The sequence below is a fragment of the Lingula anatina genome, chromosome 2 (assembly GCF_051362555.1).
Source record: "Lingula anatina isolate TDL-2025a chromosome 2, LinAna3.0, whole genome shotgun sequence".
Lineage (NCBI taxonomy): Eukaryota > Metazoa > Brachiopoda > Lingulata > Lingulida > Lingulidae > Lingula > Lingula anatina.
The window spans coordinates 45,248,500-45,271,833 of NC_141768.1; the positions used below are offsets into that span (position 1 = coordinate 45,248,500).

General features: G+C 34.9%; 1 protein-coding gene across 2 annotated transcripts in view; it reads left to right on the forward strand.

Moving 5' to 3' along the window:
- LOC106160836 (calcium-dependent protein kinase C) overlaps nucleotides 1-23,334 on the forward strand; it is a 63,541-nt gene that overhangs the window by 35,526 nt on the left and 4,681 nt on the right. The window contains exons 7-16 of one of the 2 annotated variants that reach the window (XM_087004057.1): nucleotides 53-284; nucleotides 6,083-6,205; nucleotides 6,463-6,636; nucleotides 9,389-9,480; nucleotides 14,815-14,877; nucleotides 15,936-16,074; nucleotides 17,752-17,832; nucleotides 18,655-18,762; nucleotides 19,812-19,952; nucleotides 21,886-22,065. In XM_087004057.1, coding sequence (XP_086860183.1) covers nucleotides 53-284; nucleotides 6,083-6,205; nucleotides 6,463-6,636; nucleotides 9,389-9,480; nucleotides 14,815-14,877; nucleotides 15,936-16,074; nucleotides 17,752-17,832; nucleotides 18,655-18,762; nucleotides 19,812-19,952; nucleotides 21,886-22,038 — 1,306 coding nt within the window. In that variant the 3' untranslated portion in view covers nucleotides 22,039-22,065. The remainder of the gene's footprint in view (nucleotides 1-52; nucleotides 285-6,082; nucleotides 6,206-6,462; nucleotides 6,637-9,388; nucleotides 9,481-14,814; nucleotides 14,878-15,935; nucleotides 16,075-17,751; nucleotides 17,833-18,654; nucleotides 18,763-19,811; nucleotides 19,953-21,885; nucleotides 22,066-23,334) is intronic. The other variant, XM_087004058.1, reaches the window with a different exon arrangement.

Consider the following 23,334-nt stretch of genomic DNA (forward strand, 5'->3'; position numbering starts at 1 on the left):
TTCATAGGCAACATTTATATCAAAATATACAGCATATGTCCTTTATTTTCAGTAAACTCAGAGATGATGATTACGCGAAAAGATTATGTGTGGAATTGTGGGATTGGGATCGCACATCTCGAAACGATTTCATGGGAGCAATGTCGTTTGGCATATCAGAGGTGGCCAAGGCCCCAGCGGAGGGCTGGTTTAAGCTGTTGAACCAAGAAGAAGGAGAGTTCTACAGTATACCTGTGCCTGATGAATTGGGCGTACATGTTCAAGAGTTGAGAAAGAAGTTAGAGGTGGGTATGGGGAAGATAAATGTTTTATTTACCATGTTTTTACACTCAATAAATAAAGTTTAATAAACAAATTAATGAATGGGAAGTACTATAGGTCCAGTGGTATAAGTCAGCAAGTGTTTTGATAAAGAAGTTTTGTTTTAATAGAGAAGTTATTTTTCTCCTAACTCCGTCGTACAGATTGTGATTTAATGTCATTGTCAAATCTACTGTATTACTATTTGCTGCCAAAGCACAGTTTAAAAAAAATATGGGTGAGCAGTGTTTTAGGTTATTTCTAAAACACAACTTGGCTAAGTATCTTAACAGTCTTCATAAAGACTGATTTTTGCATTGAATAATTATATTTTGTATGTGTGAAACGGGCTCCAGAGTTCAGTGTAATAGAGACAATACTAATGATCTATACAGAAAAAGATCCTTTCTAATCTAGCTGTATTTATTGTATGACGTGATGGAAGTCTTTCATGTAAACTTATATTCACACTGTAAGTTCAAGTTACTGTGTTGCTAATTCAGTTGATATTTCAGTGTAATAATTGTTTCCTTCCTTTCTTCCTTGCCAGTGCTGGTTCATGATAAACATTAATGTCACAATGAATGACGTTATCATACTGCTGAACACACAATATCACTTAACTGATATGCATATGCAATATCAATAATAATTGGTGGTGGTGGTGGTGGTGATGGAAGTGTGTGTGTGTGTGTGTGTGTGTGTGTGCGTGCCTGCCTGCTTGCGTAATTATGCCCACTGCTAATTTGATTGGCAAGAAGTGCTGCCTTTCTGAAAGTTGGTAGAGATGACCCTTATCTGAGGCTTTGCGTCATATTAGAGGTTGCAGTGTCTTTAAACGAATCTAGATGAAGAGTTCTTATTAATGTTTACAGTGGTAATCATATCAATAATACACTGTTTGTTCAGCAGTTTCATAATGTCACACACTCTGGCACTCTACTGAGTAATGAAACTGTATTGTTAAGGAAGAAAAGAAGGAAGGGAAGAATTATCTGGTGACTAGGAAATATGTTTTACAGGATGTGTGAATGATTAACGGCCATACTGCAAAGCATGATGAATATTGTTTGATTGACTCTGGTGGTTCTGGTTCTGCAGTTTGTCAGGCGCTAAAGCACTTATTCCCATTAGGATAGATTTAACTTTATTGGCTCCAGTTCATGAAGTCAGCAGCCACATTATTCTGTATTATTGATGCGGATTTAATGGCTATCTATATGTTATCCTGTAATTAGAAGGCACATTTGCTGAATTTGAAGTGTTTCCTGCTTGATTTTCTCTCTCTTTAGAATGGCTGAAATCATTAAAAAGACCATAGCCTGTTCTCATTTAGAGTCAAGAATTGCTTCATTACTATTTCTTGGCCCAGATATATAAAAAAAATCCCTGTTAATTTATGCAGTTGTCCCTTATCAATGATTGAAATATGAGGGTTTAACAGATCTTCCATTTTTTGTTAATTGCAATTATTTGCAAGATATTTCTGTATATTGATTCATCTTAATCGTTTCCTTCTGTCTTTCTCTCTAAGGTCTACAGATATGAGAGGTTTGTTGTGTAGTTTATTTGAAAGTTTTTTACAGTTAGATGATTACAAACAACCACTACCATAATAGATTGACACATATTAGTTATAATATTATGAGCTTCTTTACCTCCCACATTGCTTCTTGAAAAAACAGGCAATATTGGATTTAAGTATATTTGCTAACTTAGACTCAGTAGGGATAAGGCAATAACATTACTGTTCACTGTGTGTAATAAGCACTTTGAATTACTAAGGAATATTCAAAGAAACTGCACATTAGAGTTATCTTAATTAGAATTGCTAGCACAAAGTGGCTTTTGCTACTGTTAGCTGGGACTCATATTAACGGCATGGAGATAAAAATGGAAATTGATGAGGTGATTTTTGGAAAGCCATTTGGAATGATATCAGCAGTTTTGTGTGTCATTTAGTGAGCACCATTGCCAATGGGAACTCGTAAGCCAAAAAAAAAAAAATCTTTGCCATTTTCTTTCAGAACGTTAAAAAAAATTCCACCATTTGTAATCTTGGCAACACCTAGCTGTGCAGGAATAGGAAAAAACACCCAGGGAATAATTGCAGAGAAGAGAAACTGCAGTGATGCACTTAAAAATGCGAGATAACATTAGATGAGATTTTTTACAGCTGAATGAAAATTGAGCAATCATGTTTTTTTTTTCAAGTGGTAGAATGGCTTTCCATGCATAACCAAAAGTTTTGACATTTGGAATTCTGCGATGATTAAGGGTGTTTGTTTTACACCATAGCCCTAATGCATTTTTATGCAATTAAAAAATGAGTAAAGACACTAAAAAAGCAATTAAAGGACAATGAATAAAATACTTAATGTAAATGTTTCCCTGAATCAGGTTTTTGGTTTACCTAGCAGTCAAGTTAAAATGAGATGCCAATATATCATGTCCTAATAGAGCACAGTGAGTGGACTAATGATGAGTGATATGTTATGAAGTGTTTGCAGCTGAGTAAAAAAGTTATTGCATCAATGGCCCTTGAGTTATGAAATTGTTTTGAGAAAAAACAAGCAGGCGTAATAGATAACCAGGTCCTTTTAAACTTTCACATTTTTATCTCAGTGAAATGAAAAAAAGAAAGGTTTCAGATACGTAAGCAGATTCTGAATAATCGATATAACCCCCAAAGATGATTTTCTTTTCTTTTTTTATTGCAAAAGTTATTTAATGTATCATACTATACATTTTGATTGAAGTAAAATTTATGTAATATTCTTAAAAGATAACAGTTGAAACATATCAACTTAGGCAGCTTTTATATGATAACCAGTATGTTTTCTTACTTACAGTTCTCTCCACTTTGTTACCTATAGCTATGGTTTCTATTCTACAGTAGCAAAGTGGGAAAAACTAAATATGTGGGGAAACATTAAATATACCAGCAGTGTTGTGAGATTTATCAGTGGGCTGTGGAGAACATGTATAAAAGAGGAGGGAATAGTGGTAAATCTGTAAAAAAAAAAAAAAAAAAAAGTGGATACAGCAGTAATTTTCATAATTGCCTGTGGTAGTTACGGGACCCTGTTTATATTATCTGGCAGTTATAAGTAGAATACAAATCTCAGATGTTTGTACGAATATTACGGCAATACTATGTGCATAATCATGCCTCTTCAATACCCAGCAACTTTGGATTATCAGTGACGCCAAAGGAGATAATGTTGTACAAGTTCTCATTTTTATATCATAAAGCATTACAATGTAAAGAATTGACCTAAATGCATATTTCAGGTTCTGATAGGGGCCTTTTCATACATGTATCATGTGATATCCGTGGTGCAATGTTTTAACTGGCGGAGCTGTTGATTCACTTTCACAGATTTTCTGCTTACTGTTTTTACTAATACATTTAAATAAATGTGGCTAACTAGCCATATCCAGAGGGTGGGGTGGGGGGGGGTGATTATGTTATAGCTAGGAGATAAAGTTGTCAATCTCTCAAAACATCAATATGCCAATAAGTATATTTCATGTTGTAAAAAGGGCCTTATTGGTTTTCCTGGAAGCATATTATACTGGCACATGTAGTAATGGGTTGGAGTTGGATTTGTAGCATCTTTTGTCCCTGAACTCGTAAGTGGTCAATAATTGAATAACTGCATGGACAATGACATCTGGATATTTCTTGGTGCAAGGAAGAGTCAAATGATTTAATTCCCACTGATTCACTTTTAGTAATTACATGTACCTAGCTGTCAGCCTTGACTAATAAAGTACAAATGTTTATATGTTTTTAAAAACTAATTTAGCCTCTACTTTACATGCAGTTTTGAACAAGTGCAAGAAAAAAAATATACCGACTTCTGTCTGGGTATATAGTTTTTTTTGATTATTAAATTTTCTGAAATCCATCTCTCAGATATTATCATGACATCTGAAATTCCAAGAGAGCAGCAGCTGGTATATAATGTATTGGAAAGAGATTATACAAGTGTAATTGGCTATTTCACTACTGTAGCCGTATAGATAAAGTCTTAGAGAATGGTGGGGATTGAAGGTCTTTTCTAGTAATAAGTTCAGTGTAATTGCACTGAATGGATAGGTTTGGTTATAAATCCAATCCAATCAGTGCTGCTTTAACAAAAACAAACAAACAAAAAAAAGCGTGGTCAAGTAGACAGCTTGTTTGCACCCAGGCACAATGTCGTCCCTCTTTAATTGGTGAGCACAATGAGCAAGGAAGTGGTGAACACAATGAGCAGGAAGTGGTGAACACAATGAGCAGGAAGTGGTGAGCACAATGAGCAGATTGGACAGTTAATAGAGGGATAACAAAGGCTAACCAGCATGATCCATAAATTGCATTGCAATCAAAGCATCTACTTCCTAGAGTTAGTTTGAATAATTTTTTTTTAATGAAAGCAATGTTAGATTTGGCCTACTGAGCAATACTTTTGAATTTCATGGAAATTGATGGGTATCAAGGGGAGAGGGAAGCTGAGAAGTTTTGTCGAGAATTTAATGCGGTTTGGGAGGCATGATGCTGTCATTTCTATCAAGAATACTGTTAAAATTGGGGTCATTTGATCTTCATTATTAACTTTTAAATGATATTTGGGTCTTTGGGGGACCAGTAGGTGGTTTACATTTCAAGAAAAAAATATGATGAGTAAATGTCACCATTAGCATCAGTTGTCTTTGGTCTTGGCTTACGTAAATTACTATAGCAAACATATATATATAGTGGTTGCAAATAGTGGTTTACATTTTAAGAAGAAAAGAATGAATTCAAACCATAATTTGATTACTCTGTCAACCTTAAGTGACTTCGATCATTGCCTGGATACAATATTATGTTACTGGTTACATGTATAGTACTAGAATCACCTAATTTTTCAGTGTGTGTGTGTGTGTATATATATATATATATATATATATATATATATATATATATATATATATATATATATATATATATATATATATATAAGTCTATTTCACCTGTTATATATGTGTGTGTGTGTGTCATATTTTATTAGAAATAGAATTTGCAGTGACAAGTCATGACGACACCTTGTGTTGCCTTCAACATTGTTCATTTTTCAGTCTTACGACATTCAGATCAAATAGCATTTACTTATAATGCAAGAGCATAATAATTTAAGAGTGAAAGCTGCTAGTTTAGAGAGCTGCTCACTGTTTGTTATTTCTTGGATCCCTTTATCTCCTATATTGTAAGCAGCCTTTTTCAAACTTTTAAGTTAAAAGCTCTAATGATAAACTCCTAAATTCAGATAGTACATAATCTTGACTAGATGAATTTATGCATGTGGTGATTTCCAAAATTGTATTGTCAAAGTATTTTTTTTCTTTACTACTATGTTCCATGCTTATTTTTTCAATGTATGAATTTGACATTAATTACTAAAGGCATATAGAACCAAAAAGGGGTTTAAAAGGGTTTTTAATTTCTAAATGGTTTAGGATAAAGTATGCCATGGCCATTATTGGAAAATTTGCTGAAAGTTCTTGGATTTTTTTTCCTTATCAAAAGTCTAACACATATTGTAAGCCTTTGATTTAGATTTCCAAGGGAAGATGGGTTTAACTGCTGCATTCATTTTTTTTTTCATTTATTTTTCCAGAAAAGCATCTTTAAATGGTGCTGATCCCAGGTGGACGCTTTCTGAAAACTGAAAAAACAAGGGATTGCTACCCATTTCAAGCTGACTTAAGAGAATGCTATCTTTAATGAAGTTTATGTGCTTTTTCTCTCTAGAGGTCCCGTCTAGACGAACAAAAAGACTTTCAGTTGCCAGAAATCCCTCAGAATAAACAGGACATCCCCAGGGCTTCAGATTTTAATTTCCTGATGGTTCTTGGCAAGGGCAGTTTTGGCAAAGTAAGACAATTTTTACCTCCTGAGTTTTGATGAACTGGATGCTCAAGAGATGATACGTATACTTCTGTGTACCTAATCGAGAAAAAAAAACAGCAAATTTAAATAGCACATGCATTTACTTTGAGAAATAGAATGGGACATGGCTTCTGAGTTATTGTAACCAAAAATGAAAATGTATTAAAAAAAGATCCGTTCATTACAATGACTTCTTGTGCACCATCTGTATTTCATTGATCTGGAAATCCTTTTTTTTTCAGGTAATGTTAGCAGAGAGAAAAGGAACCGATGAGCTATATGCTATTAAAATTCTGAAAAAAGATGTGATTATTCAAGACGATGACGTGGAATGCACCATGATTGAAAAGCGGGTCTTAGCCATGGCAAGCAAGCCTCCCTTTCTGGTGCAACTCCACTCTTGTTTCCAGACCATGGTGAGGGCTGTCTTCACTTTTCTTGATTGTTCTCTAACAACTGGTGATAGTGATTTAATAAACTCAGCAGGCAATGTCTTTATTATTTGATGTTCACTGTTGACGTTTTCAATCTAGCAGAAACAGAAATGCTTTGTTACAATAGGAAGTCTATCTATTTGTAGCCGCAGAAGAAATTTCATTTGTCATTCTCAATTGAATTGCTCCGGAGAGTTGGATAAAGACCTTGCATCCTAAACGCAACCTGCCATTAGGGAAAACGCGATAGATAAACATATTAACTATCTGTATTATTATAAAAATAAGGTAAGCGCTGCGTGAAAATTGAAACCATAAAAGCATTGATGGATCATTGATGGATTTTCAGATATATTTCACCTTTGGTGTCTGGTAAATTGCTCTGACTATTGCATTTCATATATACAGTTCTTATTTTAACAATGGAGATATCTAATTATTTTGTAAGCCCAACATGATGTTTTATGTGGTAAACCGACATTATAGCAGAGAAACCCCTGACATGAAAGCACTTATTCTGTAAAGAGAAAAATATCCATAGGGACGTTATTATTGATTAATCTTGATTACTGTAGTTTTCTGTTATGTGTCACTGTATATGCAGAACATGATCAAAATTGAATTTGCAGCAAATAGTCTATGCTATCTTTTATACAGTGTCTATTAGTTTTTTCTTTTTTTTTCTTATCTAAAAGTGAGTTGTCTCATGATTGTTAAGTCAAGCAATATAAGCTTTCACTTACTTTTGAAGCATTTTGAAACTCATTTTGATTATGTTTGGAAACTTAAACAGAATTCCCAAGGGGTACCTTTAAAAGAAAGTGTCTTTATTTGATTGATATGTGTGCAATGTACAACGACAGCCATACTGATCATGCCAAGAAATAAAAAAGACAGGCCTCAGTTTATCTGAAGATATTCACAAGCAGATGGCTGGGGTACATATAGCACTAACACTCGCCAATTTAGCCAAATGCTAAAATTGACTTAAATTGGCTAAACAAAAAGTGGTGATTCGGCTAAGCAAAGAAAATTGGTAGCGCTACCCCAGGATGGCTTCTGACATTTTTTGACCTGCCACCAAAATGAACACTTGAATCTATCACTTTTGTTTAATTAGGAAAGTGGCTGGTTTTCGAGCAGGTAGCCATGAAACTTTGATGGTATTTTGGATAATGCAGTTTGAAACTGCTCCAAATCTCCTGATAGAAGAGCTTTTACAACATAAATTGCAGCAGACAGGTGGCAGTGGCTTACTATCTGTATTGGATATGAGTATCCCTAGCAGCTCTCTTAAAGCATAGTTTCAATTATTCTGCCTCTGAAGTATTTGCTTTAATAACCTTGCAGCTAATTGGTAACTATTGATTGTTATGGCACTACTATACAGAATTTGCAGCCCAATACATTGGGAGAAGGGGAAAATGCTGTAATGCTTAAAGAATGTTTGTTAGTTTCACCCTGCCAGCCAGAGTTAGATTTTTGTTTTGTTAAAATGCATCATTGGGGATTATGTTCTCTTTTCTCTGTGTTGCCTTCTGTAGAAATTGGAATTAATCATAAAAACAAGGTGGAAGATTGGTGTATTTGGTGTCTACACAATTGTAATATTTAATGGTTGGGTGGGCAGATTGTTGCAATTCTTATCTGCTCTTAAAGGTGCATTAAACATTGTGGCACATTTCAAGTAACATTATGCTTGCCAACATCTGGATCCAAATGTAATGTTTTATAAATGTACTTTGGTGACTGTTCAGATACAAAAGATGACTAAGTTTTTGACTGCATACAGTGTGCTTAAAAAGTTTAGAAAATGTGTATTGATTGGAAGTGCCACAGTTAAGCCTAGTTCCCAACTACGTTTTGGACGCACGGTTTTTAGGTTCCTTGCATCTGGCTAGGACGTAGCTAGATCCCACGTAGTGGCTGTTGATCATGTTGAAAAGTTTCTACGTGTTGTTTGCGTCCTCCAAAAGTTGCACAATGGACGTGCTCCTCACGCACGAACTCCCATGTTTTTTGCATTTTTTTGGCCGTAGACAACACGTAGCAGCCCGGTTGGGACTTAGGCTTTACAGGCCATTACCAGAGGCCTATTTCACTACAAAATTTTTAAACTTAAAAGTTGAAAGTTTTGTAATTAAATGATTCAGAATATGTCTGGCAAAGCCAATTAGAACAAATTTCTTATTCTTTTGAATTTGTGAAACAAGCCCAAATTTCTCTAATAAATAGACTTTTATTGATATTTGCTGGGATAAAAAAAAGTAGTAAGAGAACTACATTCCATGAAGTTCATTTTTTACTGTTACAATGTATGTCCAGTTTAAGGTACCTGTCGGTGTTTAGATTTCACAAATGACTGGAAAATTAAAAATTTAGATCTCAGAAGTTGTGTTATAGATAGAATGTTTTTCACATTTGGTGTATCTTGGTTAAGAGTGGAAAAGAGTTAAAATTTCCAGCAAATTTGACTTTTATTGCTATATAAAGGATTAAGTTTATTGATTCCTTCAACAAGAGATTTGTTTCAGCAGTAAGTTATAGTTTCTTGTCTTGAGCACTATATGTTACAACAGATTGGGAAAAAATGTCAAAATTTGTATATCCCAACATATGTTCTCCAAACCATTTTCATTTAAGAAGCATGCTTACTGTATTTCACATTTTATCACCCATTGTTTAAATAGATAGTGTTGTAGTTTGTAAATAGTAATTTTTCTCTTTTTTGTAGGACCGCCTTTATTTTGTGATGGAGTATGTGAATGGTGGAGATCTTATGTTTAGAATACAACAAGAAGGCAAGTTTAAGGAGCCAGTTGCTGTGTAAGTATTTAAAAAAGGTTATTACCCTGCTGTCTCAGTGGATTGGTTTAATAATGGTCACTGTGGAGTTGGCTGACAACAGGGTGATTGGCTTTTGGTTGTAAATCAAAAGATGTGGTCTGTGGAGATATATTGTAGTGCAGGGGCTGCATGGTTTCATGTAAGAACTTTAGACAAAATTGGTTTTAATATCTAGTATGAAAATTAATCTTAATCTGCTATCTTTGTTTGGTATGTTGAAAACTTCAAACAAACTTGTAATAAACATACTTATACATGTATGTAGGTTTGAAAATATAGAAGTTAGCCCTCATATTAGACCTGAACCTCAGGGCATAAGTTAGTAACACGCACATAGGAGAGAGCAGAAAATAATATAAAGGAACAAAGCATAAAAGAACACCTGAAAACAGAGAATCAATACTTAAAATGTGTAAGTTCGGTGGCAGATCCAGAAATGTTTTCTGACAGTCTTCCAAGTTATCTTTGTTGATCCATCCTCCATTTTTAACTGTCTTCTTATAGAAAAATTAGACAACTTTAATGTAAACTTGAAATATTCTGACCATCTTCTGGAAGACCCAGAAGACAGCCTCCATCCCCCCCCCCCCTGCAAGTTGGCAGTCTTGTAGGTGGCACTACTTTCAGTGAAGCAGTGCTAATCACATCACAGGCCAATGTGGAGCAATGGGTATGATATCATCTCCATATGAGGCAGCCTAGAAAAGAAAATAAAAGATCACCAAACAACAAAATATTGAATTTTCTCATCCATTGTGTGCTCATCTAAGATAAAGTACCCCTGTATCATGATAATCTAAGATAAAGTAGTGCCCTAGTCTGAAGTAATTTTGATGTATGAACACTCTAGGGATTTGTTTGAAATAATTTTGATATATGAACAGTTTATGATTTTATCTGGAACATGCAGTAATTACAAACTGAGAAAAAATGAGAGGTCTTCAGTGGCAGGTTATCTTCATCAAGTAGAGATTATTTACTTTTAGGGAGGAATCTTTACCACAATGAGACATTGTTGATTCAACTCCCGTGCTAGAACAGTTTATTGTTAAAGCATAAATATTCATTTATTTATTAATCCACAAAAAAGTGTCTAATTTACTGAAAGTTATGATTTTTTCAGTTCTTTTTTTTTTAAATTTTTGTTTAATTTATTTACCCATACTACAACTTGACAAAGTAAAATTGTACATTTAAGTTTGGCCCATTTGCCTAAATGGATAGGAGAAGGGCATAGCCACATGTGTTAGGAAAGTTTTCCATTTTTGACTGAAAATCAGCTAACTGTGCTCTTTAAAATATTTTAAAAAATTATTCAGGCCTACCCAACTACCAGACTCGGCACCTATGGATCCAGAATAAACCGGTATATCAGACCACACTATCCGTTTTCAAGGTGTGTCAGATCGCATTACAGAGTATCATACCCCATCACAAATTTTGTAAGTCTACCTGTCATCAGGGTATCACGCCTCGTTTTCGTCAAGTAGGAGTCGTATGAATACAACAACATTGCATGGCGACAGACGACTCCCTCAATCTCGTCAGGGGGTGGAAACGCGCTACTTATATGATTAAGACGAGTCTAGCCGTCAGTACTGGATATTGTTTTGTGACCTTGAGGAGCAATTTGGTTTGGTCGTTGCGGCACGCATGAACAGTAGTTGAACTACCACACCTGGGTCTTTTGTTTTTGACAACTGTTCACTCGTCATCGAGGCGCTTGTTCAAGACTACAGGCTGATATCTACTAGTACTACCAGTGGCTTCATTAGTAACGTTCCACAATACTTAGTTTTCTGTCTGTGCGTACATACCCTGAAAAAAGCCAGCCTCGCTGACGAGAACAATGGACGTTTCTCACCCCATTCTAGGATTACCCCTGATCTCGTCCATCCCGCTAGTCATGAAAATAAAAAATTTTTAGCATAAACAGGGAAAATTGCAGCAGCGCATGAATATAGATGAGATGCACTACTTTCCAACCCTGCTTAGGATCATTGCTATCACAAATCGCGCACCAGGCAAAATCGGTGTGGTGGCTGATACTCTGTAATGCAATCTGACACACACCTTGAAAACGGGTAGTGTGGTCTGATATACCAGTTTATTCTGGATCCATAGGTGCCGAGTCTGGTAGTTTGGTAGGCCTGTTATTTATTTATAATCTCACTGACAAATACAAAGGATATGTCTGGCCAGGAACATGTTCCCGTTGATTGCTTGAAATATCACAGGGTGCTTTTCACCATTTTTGTAACAGACTGCTAGTGCCCCCTATTGTCAGAGAGAACAAATTTGTATATTTATATATTCTTTAATCCTGATACATGAACTTATCATGACATGGGTACTGGTTCTTTCAGCAAAAGTAACATCCATAATATCTTAAACACACACAAAAAAAAAAAAAAAAGAAAAAGAAAAAAAGAAATAGACTGATTGTGCCATGTGTATTTGTGGACTTGTGAATTTTGTTCCATTAGTCTAACCAGTCGATAATGCCATTAAACAGACATGTCATCGTGACTTTAAGTACTAGAAAATCAGTTTTCCCAGAACTTAATTAACTTATGTGGTTTCAGCTATTAGTCTTTGGCAGAATATCACCTGCCCTGTCTCTCTCTCCCTCATTCTCTCTTTTGTAGTAAGAGTGTCTGTTTTTTATCTCTGCTATCAGTGTCAGAAGAGTTGGAGTGAAGTATAATTTTAAAAAATATACCCAGTATATTGGAAAACCAATAAATGTTGTTAGGAGAGAATTTCTTAGTTACCTGTATATTCTAACAAATAACAGAATTAAATATGGGTTGTCAGGGCAAATAAAAGATTCCCTTCCTTTATTTTGATCCAGTAATAGACCTTGATCCCAACCTTCCAAATCAACATTCTTGCTTCTTGAAAATGCTTGTTGCTATGGCGACATGCAAACCTTGATTTTTGGCCAATTTTTGGCCAATCTTTAGCTTCAAAGTTTTCTCATATGTGGTCCAAACCTTTGGTGGTCCATAGAATCACAAGTGGAGGGACCTAATATCAACAATAAGTATTTATTTCTTAAAGTCAGTCTTAACATTTTTGTGAGTAACCATAGTAACAAGTAGTTTTGGCAGGAAAGAATGGTGGTGGTGGTGGGGGGGGGGGGCAAGGGCTATCATTGGATAAAAATGTGTATTCTAACAAATATTTTTTTGAGACTCGTTACCTTGTATTTGATTTTTTTTTTGCCCTAGAAGGTATGATTTCCTAAAGCTGACACATCATAATAACTTCACTGGTTTAAAGTCAGGCATGTTGTTATCTTTCAAAAATATGACAAATGTTTTATGCAATTATCTGCTAGAGCATTGATATGACCTGAGAAAGTGGTTCTTCTTCCACGCAAGAAGATTCCTTGTACTGAGAGATCTCTTTATTGCTGACTGTGAATCACCTATAAAAATGCCATTATAGACTGGAATAATGGAAAGTAACTGCTAAGAAACCTTTCTCTGTCAGACTTGGTATATAGATCCCAGACAAGATTGTAACCCTAAGTCAGTGTTGTTTTTTTAAACCTGGAATTACTAAAGCAACTTGAATATTGTTTTACATTTTAGAAAATGTAAAGGAAATTGTCATCAGATTAATGTGCAATTTCAAAAAATATTTTTGATTGATTTAGTTAAAATGGAATGTGCAGTACTGTAGTATAATTTCAAAAGATGTATGTATGTGTCAAGGATTTGGTCTTAAGCAGTAGTGGCCTTTGGGGCGAACAGTAAATCAAGACGCAAAACTGCATTGCACCTTTATTTTACCAAGTTGATCTCAAAAACTTATCATTCAATATTTATGTTCTTACCTGATTCATGTATTGTATACCTTAGTTTTCACGAAAAATTCTATTTTTTTTTTTGACATACTGTCCAGTATGTAACCATTTCAATCAGTAAGAGCCACGTAACAAAAATTTTAAATATTTTATATTAATTTTCCCTGAAATTTTAACAAATTTCCCTCAGTCACCAAGGAATTATATCTTTCACAAAACTATTTAGAAACTAACAACCTATAAACCAGTATTCAAGTTTTGAATTAAAATTTTTACCATTACAAGTGATGTTTGCCAGTTTCCATATCAATATTTCTGTTACAAGAAAACAAAAGACATGCAAAAGAAAATATACAAGATGGTTGTCATGCTGGAAATTCAGCTGCCTCTGACATCTTATGAATAATAGATGTAAAGATATGTTAGTAAATAGATATATATATAGGTCAATAAGTGATGATTATTCAGAAATTAATATATACTACAAATAATCATCATCAACATGAACTGTTTACTTTCTGAAAAAAGGGACAAATATTGGATTTGAGCATTGGAAAAAATTGCAATTAAGGTTCAATGTGCCAAGCAAATAGAGTAAATATTAATTCTGAAGATGAGGTAATTGTCAGGAAGTTTTTCAAAGGGATATCATGATGGATTTGAGGTTATGAATCCTAAACATAAACAATCCCAAATGGTCTAAGAAAGTGCAAATCATGCCTATTTCTGTACTAAGTTTGTTCTGGATACACGAGTAATAGGTACAAATGGTTAAAATGAGTTCGAAATATTACCCACAATAATAACTAAATCAAAAACCCTTCACAGCATCTATTTTCATTGGTTGACAAGTTTGGCCAATGGGATAAGCCTTGCACTTCATCACAGTAACTATATGACTTAGAAACTATATCATCCAGTGAAATTATCAGTATACGTAGACCTTTCCAACTCCTTGGGGACTCTAGCTGAATACAATCAGTTTAACAGATTAAGCTGGTGATTATGCAAGTATGCTGGAAACAAGGGGAGGCATGTTAATCTGCTAAACTGATTGCATTCAGCGAGAGTCCCAGAGGAGTTGGAACATTCTAGGTAGAACGATAGTTAAATTGGGAACGAGCCCTTCAAGTAAAATTGTTCACAAAATTCTGTCTTAGAGCAGAATTTGGATATTTGTATACAATGTTTTGTTAAAAATATTTACAGGAAAAAAAATAGAATGATTTTCACAGGTAGAAATCAACATTGATTTTGGTTGTCTGGAGTGATAATGTAGTTTTATAATGTGTAGGAATGATAAATATTTGCCCTTTTAAACACAATGCTATAAAATCTATGGTTGAAGTGCCTTTCATTTTAAGGCCATTTATGAAGTGTGCTGGCTTGATCCCAATCATTTGGAACCATTATTTTATTACACATTCTTATAATTTTGTCTTCATTAATTTTTTTATAGTTATATATGATAAATGCTTGTTATTTTAAATTATTTTCAGTTTTTATGCTGCAGAGATAGCTATTGGATTATTCTATCTTCATGGAAAGGGAGTGGTGTACAGGTGAGACATTTTGAGAATTTTTTCGTAATCTGGAATACATTTTGTGATTTAACTTTACAGATTCAGTTGATTTATTCAAGTTGAACACCCACTGGTTATAACATAGAAATTGCTTTTCACGATTTTTTTTACACCAATTTTATTTCTTTATCTTTTTTTAACTTTGTAATATTTAATATGGTTTATATTGTCAACATTGGACCTAGAATTTGAATTTTGACAAAAGACTTCCAATTTTTTTAGAGGCATCCAGTTTATTTATTTAAAAAAAGCATCATAAAATGAGTTTTATCTATGAAGCATTGTTTCGTACATGCATCATTTGACCAGCGAACATAAATACCTTCATTCCCAAAATCTGTCACACTGACCAATAGATAATATGCAGATTAAGGTATCAATTTTGTCAACTGTAGGCAACGGTCTTACTTATAACTTAACAAAATATATATGAAGGTCACAGCCTACAGTGAGCACACTCAGAGCAGATGATCCAAGGACTTACTGATCTGCGGACTAAATATGGCCGACCCACTTAATAACTAAAAGGCTAATCTCCTGATGGTCTTCCTGCATCCACAGGCACCATTTAAAGGATTTAATCTCAGCTCTGAAGTTTAACTGCAAGGGCCCCGCAGGGACGGCAGGGGTAGAGGCGGGGAGACCATCAGGAGATTTAGTCGAATAGCTTTTAAGTGGGATGGCCATATTTTATCTGCAGATCTGTTAGTCTGTGGATCAACTTGTTCCAAATGCGCCCAATGTTAAACAAATACCCATGTCGATATAATGCAGTATAATTGAAACTGCTCCAGCAGAAATTTGCAAATTTATTCAGTTACTGTTCACTAATTTCTGCTTTAGGCCAGTAGATTATCACATCTTAGTGGCTCAAAGAGCAACACAGGTTAAATGTTTTTGGCACAGATTGTAGGTTTAGAACCTCATCCTTATGAACCTGTCTTAATTGTTTACCAGTATACCAAATATACACATTAAGGTGAATATCATGTCTTCTTGGCTGTCATTTAAGGACTTAATTTCAACTTGAATTACAGAGATCTAAAGCTGGACAATGTGTTGTTGGACTGTGAAGGCCACATAAAGATAGCCGACTTTGGCATGTGCAAGGACAATATGTTAAACGACAAGATGACACGCACTTTCTGTGGAACTCCAGATTATATAGCCCCAGAGGTAATGGTACAGGTCACAGGTTGTCCCTAAAGTCTGGGCACATAGGCAAAATAAATGTTTTCTTTAATAAAAAATGCACTACAATTTATTTGATTGAAGGCTTTATACATGTAGATAACAACATTTGAGTTATTTCTACCATTTGTGATGCAAAATCCAATGCATATTTAATTTGTAAAATGAAACTAAAATTGTCAGATAAAATTTTAATAGTAATTATAAGTTATGAATAATACCATTTTCTCTGTATCAAGACTTTAGGGAAATCCTGTAAAATACATTGTAAATTTAATTAAAATGTTACATTTGCAGAACTATGTAGATCATTCTGTTTTCCTGAGGTATATGTAGTTACACTTGTAAAATCATTCCAGCACCCAATGTTATTTCAAGACTTGATCAATTCCGAACATTATGAGTTTTTCACTTCAGAACCTCTGATGACAGGTTTGCATGTAGTTTGTTAGCAGTCATGTAGTTTCTGATTATGCCTTTAAGGAACGGTTCTTGGAATTTGAGACGAAGAGAACTCACTTAAACGAATTATGAGGCTGCTTGCCGCCCAAGGACATTGATGTATACAGGGAGTGACAAACTTCTGTTACACAAAACATCACTTAATGCAATCCTGTGTAGACAATAGGCCTGAACTCATGCCAGGATAACATGGCCCGTGGCCAAATAAGTTTGTCTTTTCTTTTTCTTTTTTTTTTGCTAAAGAGCTGGATATATATACCTATGATATTGAGGAACATTTCTTGAATGTGGTATATGCTCTTGCTTTTGTGATTTACCTTAAAGTGATTTTCTGAAAGATAGGAAAAATGAAGAGAAAACTTCACAGATTTTTAATATACTTAAAAAAAGACTCCAACAATAAAAAAGTAATCTTTTTAACATATGACCAAAAAAAAAGTAGATGCATTGGTGATACATTGGTGATGCTTCATTAAGCTGTACACTATTATGTAAACATATATAGCCAGGGTGGGGAACATGAAACGAGTGAATTGAAAGCACATTAATGTAGAAATAATGGAATCAATTTTACCTTTGGGAAGCATCTATGTGTAATTGGAGGCAGAACAAGGTGGTAATCAAGAAAATTACAACATTTTAATGTGGACTGATGGCGTAATGTCTGTAGTGCCTTGTAGGAATACGGGAGGGAATTTTAAAGATGGAGAATTTATGTATTGCAGGAGGAACAGACAACCTGTCAAGTATGCCCCACACTGATGATTTATTTACGTAGACGCATAACCATTATGTAATCTTCATTAAAATGTGATTACTGCCATCGTCTGTATCTGTCTGGAAAATAAATGAATGTAATTGAAGGAAAGTTTCCATGCTCTTTCTGAATTACACATTTCAGATTATTTATATTTTGATTTTTTTTAAGTGTGATAAAGCATCAAGGCAGCATGCATGTGTGTGTGTGTGTGTGTGTGTGTGTGTGTGTGTGTGTGTGTGTGTGTGTGTAATTAAGTTTCTGGGTATTGCTGTACTTGATAGAAAGGACAAAGGTATACTTTTTAGTGGCATCACAAACTGCAACGTAGGGTATCAAATGTCTATGTGAAGAAGTCTCCATTTACATGTCGGATCTTTTCTGTTATATATATTTGTTTATATGCTCTAGAGCAGTTATCAGTTATGTTTCCTTTCTTCCAGATTGTACTATATCAACCCTATGGTAAAACTGTGGACTGGTGGGCATATGGTGTATTGCTCTATGAAATGCTAGCTGGACAGGTAGGATTCCAAGAGTGGCTTTAGGGAATAGAGATAATGGGTTTGAACTTTCTTTCACTCTCTGTCCGTCCATCTTTCCATCCCATCTTTTTCTATCCCATCTCATCTCATCCCATCTTATCCTGTTCCATCCCTTGTCCCGTCCCATCCCTTCTAGATGGATGGATAGATAGATAAACACGTAGGTGGAAGCTTTTATTTTTGATTTAAAGAGAGGTGGTTAAATGTGTTTTTGCTAGTCTGCTTTGTTCAATTTTGGAAGTCCAAGTAGGTTGTATGTCTTCTAACAATCTTACTTTTTTATTGATCTAATTTTTTAAGCAGGGATGGGGAGGGGGTATGAATACAATTTCATGCACTTTTTTTTTCATATTTGCCAGTCACTTTGTTAAGTAGTAATGTGTCTTTTCTGCTCAGGGATGAAAACAGAAAGCTTAGTCATAAATTATTAATTATGATTATGTCAGATGACAATAGCCACACATCAAAAATACATAAGGTGCATGCAATTAACAAAGAATATGGTGTCAGTATAGTTTTTTCAATTTTAGCATCTTTGATGTCCTCCTTTTTATGTTTGGAATATCACATAACCTACTCAATCATTTAAATTACTATTATTATTACTATCTGTCAAGTTTATGTGACTGTAGCACAGAAAGATACAGTATAATGTATAAACCATCATTCTGTCATATGCTCTTACGTCTTCAGAAACTATAAATGGCCACTATTTAGAATAGATATTTAGATTATGGTGGTGCTATGACATATTCCAATAAGTACGAGATTAGGGAAGTATTTGATATGTATTTATTTTAGCCTCCATTTGATGGAGAGGATGAAGAGGAGCTATTTACTGCAATTACAGACCACAGCGTGACATATCCACGGTCCATGTCAAAGGAGTCGGTCTCCATTTGCAAAGGAGTAGGTCATGTTACACTTCTAATTACTAGATACCGTGAATTTCAGAGATTACTGGAGACAGCGTAGACTTACTGATGGTGGGGTTTAGTTTCCAGTAAGTTCTGAATTTCAGGTAACTTAAGCATACAGGTGCAGACCCATAGCCAGGGGGGGTTCGAAAGAACCGCCCCTTTTGCTGGGAAAAGGTCCACTCTGGGTAAAATTTGGTCTAGGTACATAAGTTTTTGGGGGAAAAGGTCCACTTTTTCAGAAAAAGAACCCCCCTTTTGAAATTGCTGGCTACAGGCCTGCAGGTGCATGTATGCAATTATACAAGGGCGTGTGCAGATATTCACACATGCGTGCATTCACACACACACGCACACACACGCACACACACACACACACACACAGAGCTCGAGAAAAAGATTGAGAGACAGAGAGAGAGTGTGTGTGTGACTGGGAGTAATATTTAAGTGAAATGTTTGTATTGATTATTTCTGATATTTAATTACATGAAATGACTGCCACAGTGACCAGTAACCATGAATGACCACTGATCTGAATTGCACCTGATGACTTGTAGGTTTTAATAATAAATTGCTTCTCACTCGCTTTCGTGACATTTGGAAAGCAGTACAGTATGTTAAAATGATTTGTACTTTTGTGGAATTAAAAATGAAGTTTCGGACTGTATCAATTTGATAAATGATTCATATATGCAGTGCCTTTCTGTTTCCAGTATTTACACAAGTGACCCATATGCACAAAAAAGATTAACAATTGTGATGAGTACATTCTTCTTAGGATATATTCAGAAAGTAGGCCATTCTGTTAGATGTGTGTGTGTGTGTGTGTGTGTGTGTGTGTGTGTGTGTGTGTGTGTGTGAGATACAACCTATAAATGTTATGAAAAATAATAATTATTGTCACATTTTCTTTAGCCTTATTCAAATCTGTTAGGCATTTCTCTGAAATTGACTTTCCTAAAATTCACATTTTACCAAATGTACATGAAAAGTGTTGTCTCTTATAAGTGATTATTTAGAAGCATTGTCTACCTTGTATAGTTTCTGACCAAGAATCCTGCCAAGCGACTCGGATGTGGAGCCAATGGTGAGCGAGAGGTGAAAGAGCATCCATTTTACAGATTTATTGACTGGGAGAAAATCATCAACAGGGAAGTGCAACCACCGTATAAACCAAAAATTGTAAGTAATGGTCAGAAATGGACAACTGAACTATTTGATATGTGCATAGAAGATTCTTGTCACTTACTGCTTGGAAAATTTTGGATTGAAGGCCAAGAATTTTCTTAGTCCCTTGCTTAGAAACAGCCGGTCAACAAATAATATGCCTGTGCTGTTATTGCCTCATTGCAGTGGCTGTAGAAAAATGATGGGATGCCAAGTACAGGATAATAGCATTGTTTGTTTTTCCTTTTCTTTTACCTTGATATTCATAGATGTTTTTGAAATTTACTGGATCTAATTTAACTCCCAATTTTATTTCCCTCCTTTGCCACATAATTTTACAGATAACCCAATACAGAATACAGTAGCAGTAAACATTGCATTTCACTTTAGATTAATGAGAAGTGCTTTGAAGAATGACTCTAATGTAGTCGTCTTAATAAGCTTGCCTTTCATGCTGGTCTGTCTAGTTTATATGGAGCTGAGTATAGACATACTGCATTGTCCGATAATAATGGCTGGTTAGAGCAGTTATAGTTATATACAGTCATGGTGTCTGAGAGAGAGAGAGAGCATCTTGTAGCCTTAGATGCTGTTTGTTTAGTTTACTATATTTATTTTGTAATATACATGTCTGTATATTTATATATAATTTTTCCTTTCAGAGTGAGTTGCTTATGCCCCATCATCCTCTGCCTAAGCTTTCAGTCATCTCATTGAGAAACCCTCAGATTTTTGCTGCCTTGTCTCTAGTTCCTGTCCCCTGCATTTCTTTTGAAAAGCTTTACCCATGATTTCAATAAATACTGAAATATTTGCTGAATTTAGTTTATGGTCCAATGTAACTCCATAATCAAATGAAGTTGAAAAAAGCCTTAATTAAAGAATATACCTGTAAAACACATGGCAGAAATCTTGTTTCAATTGGTAAAATAATTTGAAATGATTATTAATGTTTTAAAATTAATTGATGATTTAAGCATTTAATTAATCTTTCATGGTATTAATAATGGTGTGATAGACATGTATCACATTATTTTTTTAATGTGAAACCATTACTGAGCATCAGACATGGAAACTGAGTATTTTCCCCAGGCCATCATGATTGAAGGCTGATATGATATATAGAATTGCGTGACAATTTGATGACTATCTTTGAAAATGTATGAAGAGAAGAACATTGCATATATAAATAGTACTTATTTTTAAAGCTTTTTGATATGTGCAAAGGGCATGTTTAAAGTATGGAATGAAATGACCTATAAAGCTTCTCATGGCTAATTTTCAACTTGCTGTGTCTGTCACCTAAATCTCCTCTCCCTGACATTGTTCTTTTACCTGCCCATTTCTCTCTTCTATCTGCTGCAACCAACTCAGAAACTGAGCTTGCATGACTTTGTATTTATGTCCACAACTTCCCGCTGCCACTTAACTTGTGTGTTGTGAAATGGAGATAAGAGCCTCAACCACAGAGATGAAGCACATTCTTTTGTCAAAGCTCTTTATACAGTACAGTGGTTTTAAATTGAACATAATGTGCTAAAAAGTAATGAATCGGATACTGACAGTCTTGTCCCATTTCATTCCCTGTCCTTCATTGAAAAGACTGTTTGTTCATTAAGGTGCAGTGAAAATAAAAATATAATGACAATTTGCTTGAAGCTGATTCCTCATGTTCCAAGATGATTGCAATTAAAAGAAAAAAAAAGAAATAAAAAAACATGATTTATGCTTAAAGCTGATACCTCAAATTCCAGCATGATTGCGAAAATTTCTAATTGAATGATTAATTCAAGAAGGACATTAAATGATCATCCCTTGCATATTCTTTGGCCTAGTGGCCTTTAACATTGTATTTGTGCTGCTGCTAACAAAATATATTATGTGCCACGCATGCAGTTCTTAACGAGGCATGTGGTGAAATCAGATTTTGTATCATTTCTTTCAACAGAAAGATCCCAAGGCGGCTGAGAATTTTGACAAGGTTTTTACAAAATCAGCCCTAGCGCTCACCCCCACTGACGAGATGGTGCTCCTCCAATTGTGCAAAGACGAATTCCGGGACTTTTCCTTCGTCAACCATTACTTTGGTTATCGTCCATGATTTGTCATCACCATGCATACCATCGTTGTACGTAGTTTCCCTCATATTTTTTGTTCACTAGAGTCGACATAATCTAGATAATACTCGTATTGTTTTCTTTGTTTAATTTGCTTTATAGTGTATGACTCCCACTTTATTTTTTCATTTATATCTATGGTATTAGATCACATAAGTATATATGTTGTGATAGTTCTAACAGTGGAAAGTATACATATTTGCATTTGTTACATGTGACTATTGTATCCCATAGCTGGATTAACGCTACATAGTTGTGATAACTACCATGTCTGGATCTCCTGTGTGCATGGGCTTGCTCTCCCATAATACTCCTGTACCTTCTAATTCTGAAATCTAGCAGATTTAATCTTAACCTTGTTCATATAGCTTGATACTTACTCAGTGAAGACTGAAAACAAACTGAACTTTAACAGGATTTTTGTGTGTTAGGGTTTGAAGGGGGGGGGGGGGGCGCTGAACAATAATGTAGTGTAGAAGGTGCAAATCAGTAGAACAGCACCTTTATGCATTATGACAGATAACATGGAAGACATCACATGTTGCACATTGTTTGGCATTGATTAATACGTTAAAGCACGTCAGATTTTTCATGCTGTGGTTTTTATTGTTTTAAAGATGTGCATTTTGCAAACTGGCAGTGATTTCAGAATGCACTTTAAATCAACTTGTTTAACTGAGTTCAGATTATTACCAGGGTATGCTGTGTGCATTGATAGTGGTATATAGTGGTGTAGCTTTACAGATGTGACCTTGTTTGCATGTACATCCACACAAGGCAAGCACTTGAGATGGCTGATATGACACAGGTCCAGCTGCTCTCTCCTGCATGGTGATGGGATTTCTCATCTGGTGTACTGTATAGCGTCGGTCACTTCTTATGATTTAACACGGCATTTTATAATTATAATGCTTTAGTAGCAGGTGCACTTGGTCCGCACACTTAAGAGTGGTTTCACTAGACTTGGATAACACTGCATTCAAATTGATTTATGTAGAAGTGGGTGATAGTGGAAAAAAATGGAAATTGTATAGACTGACCTTCAATGGTGAATACAATTTTTTTAGGCACAAAAAAATGGTTTAATGCATTTAAGTTAACTAACACTATGAATGTTATGGGTGGTATTTTATATGAATGCATTTTTGAACTAACACTTTCCAAAGATTTCTATTTGTAGTATTGCATTTTACAACAATTGTTTTGGTTTAGTTTGATAACAGTTAAATTGACCATTATTTATTATAGACTACTTCATTTCGTGGATGTCACAGCCAGGA